We start from the raw sequence: 12,900 nt of genomic DNA, 5'->3' as shown, positions 1-12,900 counted from the left end.
TAGGTCTGTATTTCATAATTAATATAATGGTGCTTACAGGGATGCAAATAGCCTTGCACGTGAATCTATAAATAACCTTGCAAAATTAAGTCTATTTATGGTTCTAAAGCTTGTTTTCATCCCTAGGTACCTATTTGGTAACATAAATGTTAATATTTTTTATAAATTTAAATTATTTGACTCTTTGAAGTTTCTTCAGAACAAAGGGATTATATATCTACGTAACATCTGAGCAGGCCCTTATAACATTAACAATCTTAACTATCAAAGATCGTACCAGATATATTGACTTTCACTAGCAAAATCATGTTGAATTGTATCAGGGAGCAACCACGCAGTTACGCCGGCACTCGCACTTGGTCATCCAGATAGTTAAATAATCTAATGTCAGTCATTTAGGCCACCAAAAGCTTATATATAATACTAGGTAGCGTGCTCGTGCGTTGCTACGAGATAACTAAACTTTTATACTAAAACATACGGATCGCACGATAAGATAACAATACTGTAAGTCATTAAACTGACATTTAATCTAAAAAGCAAAGTTTATGAAATTAACAATCACTAAGAGCATGGCACCGCAGACTCACAAACTCTACTATATAGACCTTTCCGTGATACGGCTAAAATAATATTTTATATCGGCAAGAAGTCTCCGATATTACAAACTAAATGAAGCAATCAAATATGTCAGAAAAACATTGCTCAATCCACATATTTTGAACCTGTTTGACCAATGAAAATGCACAAAATGATTATTATATTAAACTAAATTCATGTCCATCATCTATTCAAAGTGCATGTCACAAGCGTGTAAATAATTTCAATGTTATTTAGTTCTCTAAATCTATGAGACGCGACACGGTGTCCTTAGCGAATTTTTTAACTCGGCAACGTCTGGCTTCATCAACAAGCAGACGATTGCATAGGCCTATAAACACACAAAAAAACTTTTGATAAACTGTGTACAAGTAGGCAAGATCTTTTATGGCTTGTTGAATATCGCTTCGCACCTATATTTTTCTAATCAAGCCGCAGATATAGAAACTCAGTGACTGTTTATAAGGTCTCAACCTGCACAAACTTCTACTAACCACAATATTGTTAACTAATCTGACGAAGGCTACAGCTAAATAAATTAATTCGAACTCTATGCAAGCTTGAACTGAACAAACAATAAAATAAGATAACTAAAGACAAGCACAAAATGATTATCTAAAGAAAGTCACTGTAGCAGAAAGTGAAAGTTCACAATCTAAAGTCTAAAACGTGGAACTTATCTACTTACTTGATGATAAAGATGCAGTGCAGGACTGTAATGGTGAATGATCTACGCCTCCACATATACGAGGAATATAGTAGCATCTAAAGAGTGCGGGATTAAAAAATCATCAGTTTTTCTACATTGATAAGATCATCAGAAATACAAAGTGTGCAACTAATAACTAAAAACTTACACGAGTGGCACCAGCAAAAGCACAAAATATCGAAAGAACACCAGTGCCGCAACCCACATCCAAAACTACGTGAAGTTATCATTTTCATAGACCACAAGAGTTAACTGAGCAGAACAGAAAGCTATATCATATACATGAAAACATCTACCCAAGACTTATACATTGTTGGCCGGCCGGGGGTGTCGGCCAGTGCCGGCTGTGACCAACAGGGTGCCGATTCCATACAACAGTGGCTTCCCGAGCCATTGCTTCCGCATGCTTGGCAGCCAGGACGGTTGCCCCCCTCATATGCAAATAAACAGAAGCAGACCAAAATTTGTTACAATCCAGAATTCACAGAGAACAACTCACGCAACAGTGATTGACCACCAAACCCATCTCCATACCTCGGCTGATTCCCTCCAGTGCCGGAGTAGGAGGTGCAGCTCGTCCACATCCATTTCCGGCACCACCAACGCCGTGATCCATAGCCGTCCTAGCAGTATTACATCTTCCACGAGTTGTACAATGCACCAATTTAATATGAAATAGGAGACTGAAAAGTTCCACTAATTTTATTTCAACAGCAAATGAGACTATTTTCATTATTCATCGATTTCACACAGATGTGATACAAATATATATAGCCCACACACTGAGTAACACCCTGTAGTAAGAAGACAAAATAAGGACATTCTATAACCATCCATGAACTAAATAACCGAAAAACTTAAAGCAACTGTGCCTTGATGATGAACCTGCACTTCTTTTAAAAACTAAATCATGAAACTAACATTGACACATATGTGGTAAATTGTTGTTGCCCCCTCAGCCATTTATTTCATAAGAATTTCTACTACTTCCTCAAGGTGCCCAAGTAGAGATAAAAAAGGATGTTTATATAGGGAAAAAAGAAACAAACTAAATTAAGTAGTTGGATCCAAATCAAGTGAAATTGCGTATCTAAATAGACTGTAGATTTAAGAATTGATTTCAATCCAGCAAATCATCACAACGAATCCAAAAAATGATAAAAGCAAAGTAATGTCAGTAAATAGATAACAACATTGTGGAAAGATTAAATTTATAAAAAAATATACATATTTAAAATAACAACCTTGACGACCCTTGCAAGTTTGTTCTTCCCTTCTGCAACTATTGTACCACAGATGCGCCTCATATCTCCCTGTGCATCTATGCCTAAAATAATTCTAAAGTGGTAGCTTTTTGTTAATTGTCTACTACTATACCAGTATACCACAATAATGCCCAATACAATGGCGCTCCTAATAATCAGCGAGATCATCAAAGCCTTCGATTGGGTCGACACAGGGGCAAGTATTTCGACAGGAAAAGAAGCCTAATGCAACTAATACTTTTCATGGACACCGTCGACTGATAAAAATATTGATTTGTAATTATTCAGGGACACCACGCGAAAGAATTGGACAATTTATATAGTAGATATATAGCTGTATTATCAAATATTATATTCTTTGGTCAGGCAAGCCCATCTAACAGAATAAACAAGAATACAAGATGACTATATATTGCTGGAACAAATATATTCTTTGTGCAGCTACACCAATCGGTATCATAAAAACAAATGACTATCAAAGTATGAACTGCAGAAACAAACATCTTTTAGCAAGGCCAATAAAATATTCTAATGTATCTAGTAGCAAAAGGACTTAAGTTTAACGAACAGGCAGAATACAGAAGTAAAAAGAACATATTAGTTACAGTAGAGTTTTTTTTTAAATAATCAAGAGTTTTGTTTCAGTAAAAAGCATTGTACCCAGTAAAACAAGAATCTGTCAGGTCCAGCAAATAGTAAAAGACAAAATTTATCTTTATAGTTCTAAAATGAAGATACCAAAGAGCGCCAGTAAAAAAGAACCAGGAACAATGATAGACAATAGACATTTAGATACAGTATACTACAAAATTTATTTAGTAGTTCAGATCTTTTGAAAAATCAGAAAGAAGTCATGGTGAAAAATCAATACGTTATTTCTGAAACTTTTTTTACTGAACTATTAATGATTAAATTGAAAGTAAGGCTATCTGAATATAAATGCCTCAAGATACTAAACATTAGACAACTTGGCTTGTCTTTTTAATTCATTTGACTCAAGATACTAATCATTAAACAACTTGGCTTGCCTTTTCTAAAATTAAATAGAGTCATGTAGCAAGGTCAGCAATACATGTTACTTATGGCTCGAGATTGTAAGACAAACACAGATGTATTTGCATCAGAACCAAGGAATTGAAATTAAACTTTTCTGGATTTGCTGATTTTTCAGAAGTGCATTTTGAGATGAATAAGATAAGAAACAGTACAGGAAATAAATACATGCCCATTTTATTCTAGGGCTCGTCGGAGTTGGGGAGGAGGTCGCCGGGGAAAGAGAGAGAGGGGGATAGAAGAGTCCATGCCGCTGCCGGATCCGCTCGCCAGAGTTGGGGAGGAAGTTGCCAGAGATGAGAGAGAGAGAGAGGTGGGTGTGTGCGTGGGGAGTGGATAGTCATGCGCGCGGGCGGAGTTGCACGCGGGCAGCCGTTCATTGGCCCTTAAATCAGAAGACCGTATATAAGTCATTGCCAATAAATTTACTAGCTATAGAGGGCTGATCTAAAATGGTTGTCGAAAGGGGATGCCAACACAAATTCGCCAAGCGATTTGTGTCTCCAAAGCCAATAGTAACAGCTAGGTACACTATCATTGACTTCTTTTTTTGTGCTGATGATTGTTTGCCTGGCTGGCTGCCTATTACTATTGATTTAAGAAATACAACACTTGGCAATTGCAAGGTCAAAGATATTGAATCATGAATGGTGTCGCTTGTTCTGAACTGACTTGCAACTAAGATTGTTAAATTCTAGATATCCGCATAAATAACTTGACCGGAAAAAGGAAGAAAACATCACTTGAAGGGTTTTCTCTCAGATTAGTGGTAGGTTTTTCTCTTAGGCCTTGTTTGGATGCATGTGTATCCACTTCAATCCACATGTGTTGGAGTGGATAGGAATGGAACTTAGTTCAATTCCATTCCAATCCACTTCAACACATGTGGATTGAGATGAATACATGCGCATCCAAACAAGGCCTTAATGAAACACATGATATGGCATGTTTACGGAAAAAAGATTGGTGGTAGGTTCTCTTACATGGCTCATTATATTCAGACTTTACCAGAATTTTTTTCTCATTTCTCTCATTTCGTTTAAGTGTTTAATACATGGTTGTTTGTGGGATGCATTTTGTTCAACATGCTCTTGTAACAGACCATTGTTAAGGTAATGTGTTATGAGTTAATTAAGTTGTAATCGTGAAGAGGTTAACCCAGAAGTCGCAATGCATGTGGTGGTGTCTTTGTATGGGTTGCTAGCTCTCATTTACACACTAAAATGACTCGCATGCGCTCAACCGTAGTGCGCATAGTTTACTAGCTAGGTCAATGTCAACCAAATAGGCTTGAAAAGGAAAGTCTATAATTTTTTGCATATCTATAAGTGATATTCCAATAATCGTCCTTGCCTATAACTTTTGAACTTATTTGCTATCAAGCCATGTACAAACATTTCTAAAAATCATGATAGGTATCAATATATGATGACAGTTTCAGTTGAATGTACCACCCACTCGACTTATAAAAAAAAGTATTGCTATATGTCAACCGGTTGATTTCGTCACCTCCATCAACCGAATTTGTGGCCGCTGGATCTGCGGCCAGACCATCTCCCTCGTCGGCCATGGCTACCGAGGAAGCCGCGCGGGTAGCAGCGGGAACAAGTTCATGTCCTCGACGACGATGGGCTTGGGGGCAGGGGAGCGTATGTTGCCAAAGTAGTTGCGTCCCCGCGGCCAGTAGTAGTGTCATTGCCTGGGCGGCGGCGGTAGCCTCCCTGCTGCTAGTACCCACCGCCGTTGCCACCCTGGTTGTGGTAGTCGCCATAGCCTTGGTACCCGCCGCCGCTGCCCAGGTTGGGGAAGGGAAGGGAAGGGAAGGGAAGGGATAAGGTGGGGGTGGGTCCCACCACAAGTTGTGAATATTTTGTATTTTTCTAAAAATTGTGAATAATTTGTGATCAATTTGATAATATTTGTGAATAATTTAACATATATTTCTCTGATACCAGGAATCCATAAAAATAATTCGGTTGACAGGAGGACCCAAAACAAATGTCACCTAGACAAATAAAAAAATGTACCACCCACACATATATAAATGTTCTTCTATAGTAACGTGTTGACACTCACCTATAGACTATAGTAATAAATAGAAAACAATTAAACGTAGCTGATAGCGCCTTCTCCCCAGTACACCTTCACCACGCTCTGTTGCTTCACGCGCCTTTGGTGGTCTCGGCCATGACACCCTCGAAGCGCCCAACCAAATCCAGCAGGTTGCGGTGCGACGACCCACCCTCCTTCGGAAATTAATTGTGTGAGCGATGGGCGCACCCCAGCGCCTGTGCGCCCATCCACTCGGTGCTGGACACGTGGCACAGAAAACAATCAAACGCCCAGCAGCTTGGCTTGGTTGTAAAAAATCTCCACGCATGTCTCAGCACCAGGGACGAAAATGGATCGGATATGGACAGATATCACCGATATTACATTTGTTTTCATATTTCTGTCCGGATTTGGATTCGAATACGGATAGTGTCAACTATGTCAGATAGGATACGATTGGATATCGACATCATAAATATACAATTTGAGTATTCGGATACAGATACGGTATCAGATATGGGATATTCGGACTCGAATACGGACAGATCTCAACCTCTCTAAACAAATTCGATTTTAAATACGGTCAGAAAATATCCGTACCGTTTTCATCCCTACTCACCGATAGCGGTCTGGCTCTGATCCTAAAAATTCCAAGAGCGTTTGATCCCATCCTCTGCCACGTGTCCAGCATCGAGTGGAGGGGCGCACAGACGGTGATGTGCGCCCAGCGCTCACACAATTTATTTCCCCCTCCTTCATGGCCGCTCTGGCCTTGACAGCCAGCGCGCGGGCCCGCCGCCTCCTCCCCTTTGCCTCCTCCCCGCCGCCCATCACGCTCCTCACGGCCTCCTCCACCACGTTCCGGCCGACCACGATCTCCTTCTCCACCACCTGGTACAACAGCGGCTCCGTGATGCCGACGCTGACGCCGATGCCCAGCACCTCCACGGCCATCTTCTGGTTCAGGAACTGGTCCGTGAAGTGAGGCCATGTCACCACCGGCAGCCCCGCGGTGATGGCCTCCATCGTGGAGTTCCACCCGCAGTGCGTCACGAACCCGCCCACCGCGGCATGGGATAGGATCAGCACCTGCGGCGCCCACCCCCTGATGAGCAGGCCGCGCCCCGCGACGCGCGCCTCGAGCTCGTCCAGGAAGGCGCGCACGGCTCCGTCGTACTCGCCGGCGTTCCTGATCACCCAGATGAACGGGTGCCCCGACGCTTCCAGCCCGAGGCCGAGCTCCACGGCCTGCTTTGCGTCCGCCTGCGCGATGCTCCCGAAGCTGACGTACACGACGGAGTCGGGCTCCTTGCCGTCCAGCCACCGGAGGCACTCGTCGGCGTCGATGTCGGTAGTGTTCCCTCTCGCCGCCAGTGTTGCGGCGCGCTGGTGGTGGTAGAGCGACACCGGCCCGACGGTCCAGACTCTCATCCCCCGGGCCGCCGCGTAGCCGGCGACGTATTCCGGCTCCATCTCCTCGAAGGTGTTCATGATGACGCCGTCGGCCTCGGCCCGCGCGCGCTCGACGTAGTCCGCGAACTCCTCCCACCACGGGATTGGGACCCCCCGGAAGAAGCCCGGGGCCTGCGCCCTCGTCACCACGATCCTTTTCTCCAGGCCCGGCACGACGACCGGCTCGTTGTCATCGGCGACACCGTCGTACGCGTTGAACCGCTCGACATTGTGCTGGCACAGCAGGCAGAAGGCGCACATGCTGAAGAAGCTGAGGCGCGGGACCCCGAGGTTGGCCGCGAGCACCGTGGTCCACGGGTGGCAGAAGTCCGCCACGACACACGTCGGGTACGGCGCGTGCGCGCGGAGGTAGCTCTCGATCGGCGCGCCGAGGAGCGCGACGGCCTCGAAGTAGTTCTGCGCGTACTCTACCGGGACGTTGTCCATGTTGTCGGCGCCTTCGGGCAGGCCGGCCTCGGCGTAGTCGAGCTGGAACTCGACGAGCCGGACCGGCAGGCCCGACTGCCGGGCGGACTCGATGCTCGGGCGTACCCGCGCAGACGTGGCCGGGGTCCCGACGATGGTGCAGACCGTGCCGTGCGTGGAGAGCAGCAGCGCGGTGTCGACGGCCGGGATCAGGTGGCCCTGAGCCATCAGCGGGACGAACACGAAGTGCGCCGCCTGGGTTCGTCTTCCGCCGGTGTCGTCTGCGTCTCCCCGGCCGTTGGTTGCCGCTTGTCCTTGGCTACCCATCCTGATTTCTGGCGGTCGTCGTGCCGCCGACGGGGGTTGGGGCAGTGATGACTTAGTGTTCTTATCGGCTGCTTTCGTGTGTGTTCTAGTTTGCTGCGCGTGACATCTATAAAAGATCGCATAGAGCTTTGTTTGCGTCGTTAACCCAGCCGGCCAAGGCCGGCCGGTCGGCATCTATGTCCTCAGTCAGGACTGACGTCATAATTTGCGGTCGCCAGGATGACAGTATGACACTTGTGTGAATTGCGAGACTGCAATGTTCTGTTGGTACTCCATCTCTGCATGGTCCTGAACAGTAAGAAACGAGTTGCCCAGTCAAAGGACCACAAAGATTGGGTTTCGAACGAAATCCAACGTCAACCTAGCGCAAATACTGACTAACTTCAATTCGCAGCTGTCTCCCTCGGCTAGGAGCCTAGGACCTATAATTACTACAGTACCTCCTACAATCGATTTTCCACCAGGGATCTCGATTGATAAACCCAACTTTTTGAACGCGATTGATAAACCCAACTAGATTACACTTTGTAGTCTTCTTTTTTGTGCCATTAGGATACTTCCTCTGTCCCAGAATAATCGTCATTCTGAGATTTAAATTATGTCCCCACAAAGATTGTCGTTATAGACTATGGTCTCACAATCCATTAGCCAAGTAGCATGTAGGCTTATCCCTTTCAACTCACTTTTTTTGCTCAAAATCTGTGATCCCCTTCTTTGGCTGCCGCGGCGTCGCCTCCCCAGCCTGTGCCTTCCTCTGTCGGTGCCCCTCGCCACCGCCCCTCCAGGCCTCTACTTGTCGTCGCCTCCTCCACCGCACCTCCCCACCCATCATTGCCTCCATCGCCGCTACCTCCCGCCCGTCGACTCCTACAACGACGCTCTCATCTTCTCCACCAATCCCTCCCTCGTCTACGGCACCCCGACGCGGATGGGGCCAGCGAGGAAGGATCCGGCCACGGGTGCGACATCGAGGAAGGATCCGGACATGGTGGGATGGCACAGAGGTCACGGCGCGGTTACGAAGGTCGACGAGGGATGCTATTTTAAATTTAAATCAAGTCAACTTTTCAAGTTTGACTAAATTTATTGAAAGTAATATCAACAATTATGTCTCTAAATAGGTCTATATTTCATAATTAATATAATGGTGCTTACAGGGATGCAAATAGCCTTGCACGTGAATATATAAATAACCTTGCAAAATTAAGTCTGTTTATGGTTCTAAAGCTTGTTTTCATCCCTAGGTACCTATTTGGTACCATAAATGTTAATATTTTTTTTATAAATTTAAATCATTTGACTCTTTGAAGTTTCTTCAGAACAAAAGGAGATTATATATCTACGTAACATCTGAGCAGGCCCTTATAACATTAACAATCTTAACTATCAAAGATCGTACCAGATATATTGACTTTCACTAGCAAAATCATGTTGAATTGTATCAGGGAGCAACCACGCAGTTACGCCGGCACTCGCACTTGGTCATCCAGATAGTTAAATACTCTAATGTCAGTCATTTAGGCCACCAAAAGCTTATATATAATATTACTAAATAGTACTAGAATTTCGTCATCTACCAACTACGAGACTGTGTGCCCCCACTGGCACATGTCATCGTCACTCGGTAGCTTTCTGAATTTTTTCCCCAAAGACGGCGAAAACTATTGATTGTTGTAATATATTACACTAGAGAGAAAAAATATACTAGAACGACTTAAGCACAATCCTACGTGTACCATGAGCCCTATGTTGGTAATTTCTGGTTCTGTCCATTCTAAAATAAGTGCATCTCGTTTTTTGAGGAGTCAATTTTTTTAGTTGGACTGGGTTTATAGAAAATATTTATAAACATTGGTATCTCTTAATATATATTTATTATAAAAATATATTCCACCATTAATTTGCTAATATTTATTACACACATTATTAGTACTCATATTATTAGTACTGTATATTTATATATATATTATTAGGCCAATCTTAAAAATGGTAACTTTTTTTGTAAAACGAGATGTATGTACAGTTTTTTTAAAAAAATTATGGAGGGAGTATACATCACGGGACCATAAAAAATACAGGATTGTAACTCACATGCTCACGCTGACGGTGCAGGCAGTGATGATTTTCAATCCAATCCAACAGACAAAGTTTGAAAATCACTCACTGGCTTTCATCAAACAACTTTTGCCGCTCCGAATCCTAAGCATATCTCCTTTAAGATGGCACGCACATCCACCTAAAGTCTACAGCACACCAGAGGGCAGACGCAAGAAAACCACAGCTCACTCGGGAAGACGACGAGCAGGATGACGAGCCAAGTGCCAGCGTCTATCCTTGCTCGGGGAGACGCGGAGGATGACGGCGGCCGCACAAAGGCGGCGCACTTCGTGTTCGTCCCGCTGAGAGAGCAGGGTCACCTCATCCCGGCCGTCGACACCGCCCTTCTGCTCGCCACCCACGGCGCGCTCTGCACCATCGTGGCGCCGCCGTCCACGGCTGTGCTGGTGCGACGGACCGTGGAGTCCACCCAGCGGACCGGGCTGCCGGTCCGGCTCGTCGAGTTCCCGCTCGACTACGCCGAGTCCGGCCTGCCGGAAGGGGCAGACGACGGGGACAGAGTTCCACATAGATACATGTGGAACTACTACCGCGCCATGGCGCTCCTCCGCGCGCCGATCGAGAGCTACCTCCGCGCTCACGCGCCGTACCCGACGTGCATCGTGTCGGACTTCGTCCACCCATGGACCACGGAGCTCGCCGCCAACCTCGGCGTCCCGCGGCTGAGCTTCTTCAGCATGTGCGCCTTCGGCCTCCTGTGCCAGCACAACCTCGAGAGGTTCCACGCGTACGACGGCGTCAAGGACTCCAACGAGCCGGTCGTGGTGCCGGGGCTGGAGAGAAGGTTCGTGGTGACGAGGGCGCAGGCCCCGGGCTTCTTCCGGGGGATCCCAATCCCGTGGTGGGAGGAGTTCGCGGACTACGTCGAGCGCGCGCGGGCCGAGGCCGACGGCGTCATCATGAACACCTTCGAGGAGATGGAGCCGGAGTACGTCGCCGGCTACGCGGCGGCCCGGGAGATGAAGGTCTGGACCGTTGGGCCGGTCTCAACGTACCACCACAGCCGCACGACACTGGCGTCAACGCTGGCGTCGAGAGGGTTGAGGGCCTCCGCCGTCGACCCCGACGAGTGCCTCCGGTGGCTCGACGGCAAGGAGCCCAGGTCCGTCGTGTACGTCTCCTTCGGGAGCATCGCGCAGGCGGATCCGAAGCAGGTCGTGGAGCTGGGCCTCGGGCTGGAAGCGTCGGGGCACCCGTTCGTCTGGGCGGTGAAGGACACGGCCGACGAGTACGACGAGACGGTGCGCGAGTTCCTGCGCGAGCTAGAGGCGCGCGTCGGGGCGGAGCGCTGCCTGCTCATCAGAGGGTGGGCGCCGCAGCTGCTGATCCTGTCCCACGACGCGGTGGGCGCGTTCGTGACGCACTGCGGGTGGAACTCCACGCTGGAGGCCATCGCCGCGGGGCTGCCGATGGTGACGTGGCCGCACTTCTCCGACCAGTTCCTGAACGAGAAGATGGTCGTGGAGGTGCTGGGCACCGGCGTCAGCGTCGGGGTGAAGGAGCCGCTGACGTTCCAGGCCGTGAAGAAGGAGATCCTGGTGGGGCGGGACGTGGTGGAGGCGGCCGTGCGCAGCGTGATGGGCGACGGCGAGGAGGCCGAGGAGAGGAGGCGGCGGGCGCGCGCGCTGGCAGCCAAGGCGGCGGCGGCCGCGCTGGTGGGCGGGTCGTCGCACGCCAACCTGCAGGATCTCGTCAATCGTTTCGCGCCGGGGCCGGGCACAGCACGTGGCGCCGCCGCGTGACTGATGCAGTGAACGTTAAGAACCCAAATTGTAGCAATATACTACGGAGGTGGTTGCGTTGTCGCGTCTGTTCTGGTGTTTTCTTGTGTTCAACAATATATAATCTCCGCAAGTTGTCGAGGTGGTTGCGCTCTTGCTGTCTTCCCGCTGTTCCGACTCCATATGTGCTGCTGACATCCGGCTTACTGAATGCCGGCGGCTACACCGGCGCCGTTCACCTATTCCGCCAGTCTACGCAAGTCGGCCTGATCATAGGTTTAACGGCCTAACCAACTTGACTCGAAACGTGGGAGAAAAATTGTTCTGACCAGAGTGGTTTAGATGGACCTAGGACATGATTTTTTTTTCCAGTATTGCTATCTATCAACCGGTTAATTTAGGAGCTTGTATCAACCCCAGGCCGTCCGATGCGCCTGCCATTGTTAGGTGTATGCATCCATCATCTGTGCGCGCGTAGTACGTGGCAAAAGTGGAGTAGCGGCCGCCATGCCTGCTAGCTGTCTGCGTGCACGCAGAAGATCCAATCCAGGACACGTCGCATGCAGTTAGCTGCTGCGTGATCCGATACAGGACACGTCGCATGCAGTTCGTCATGCACGCTTCTCAATAGAGAAATTTGTAAATTTATAAGTTTTTGAATAATTTGATGATATTTGTGAACAATTTGATATATATTTCTCTGATATCTGGAATTCACAAGAAAAAAATATATATTTTTTTAAAAAAATTATAATGTGTTATTTCCAAATTACATCACTCTGTTCAATAAATTACACTGAAGAAATCATTGTAAATATAATAATAAGACAATGTAAATATAGCTAGAAGACGGTGTAAGTGCATAGGAAAAATTCAGTTGATAGAAGAGGCCAAAACAACCGAATATCACCCCGACATATTTTTTTTATTACCCAGAACAACTATTAGATCAAGCACGAACTACAGTTCTCGACCTAACTTAAAATCTGAGTCAACCAAAATACTAGAAAACCTAGGGCCATGTTTAGTTCCCCAAATTCCTGAATTTTGCACTATGTAAAAAGAAGATTCCCCGTCACATCAAACTTGTGGTACATGTATGAAGTACTAAATGTAGACGAAATCAAAAACTAATTGTTCAGTTTGATTCTACTTTGCGAGACGAACGTTTTGAGCC

At 46.8% G+C, this 12,900-nt stretch overlaps 2 protein-coding genes across 2 annotated transcripts; one reads left to right on the top strand and one right to left on the bottom strand.

Annotated features, from left to right (window-relative positions):
- Positions 1 to 5,727: 5,727 nt before the first annotated feature.
- On the bottom strand, positions 5,728 to 7,976 carry LOC136522698 (UDP-glycosyltransferase 73C5-like). The gene is made up of 2 exons (XM_066516511.1): positions 6,415 to 7,976; positions 5,728 to 5,870 (listed from the first exon to the last, which is right to left on the bottom strand). Exons 1-2 carry the CDS (start codon positions 7,882 to 7,884, stop codon positions 5,790 to 5,792), a joined length of 1,551 nt encoding a protein of 516 aa, XP_066372608.1. The 5' UTR covers positions 7,885 to 7,976; the 3' UTR covers positions 5,728 to 5,789.
- Positions 7,977 to 9,948: 1,972 nt separating this feature from the next.
- On the top strand, positions 9,949 to 11,897 carry LOC136522033 (UDP-glycosyltransferase 73E1-like). The gene has a single exon (XM_066515815.1). The coding sequence runs from the start codon at positions 10,191 to 10,193 to the stop codon at positions 11,742 to 11,744; it is 1,554 nt and encodes a 517-aa protein (XP_066371912.1). The 5' UTR covers positions 9,949 to 10,190; the 3' UTR covers positions 11,745 to 11,897.
- Positions 11,898 to 12,900: the final 1,003 nt, after the last annotated feature.

The sequence above is a fragment of the Miscanthus floridulus genome, chromosome 18 (assembly GCF_019320115.1).
Source record: "Miscanthus floridulus cultivar M001 chromosome 18, ASM1932011v1, whole genome shotgun sequence".
In the NCBI taxonomy this organism is placed as follows: Eukaryota; Viridiplantae; Streptophyta; class Magnoliopsida; order Poales; family Poaceae; genus Miscanthus; species Miscanthus floridulus.
The sequence above is the reverse complement of the archived record's forward strand: the minus strand, read 5'-3'. Positions and strand labels throughout refer to the sequence as shown.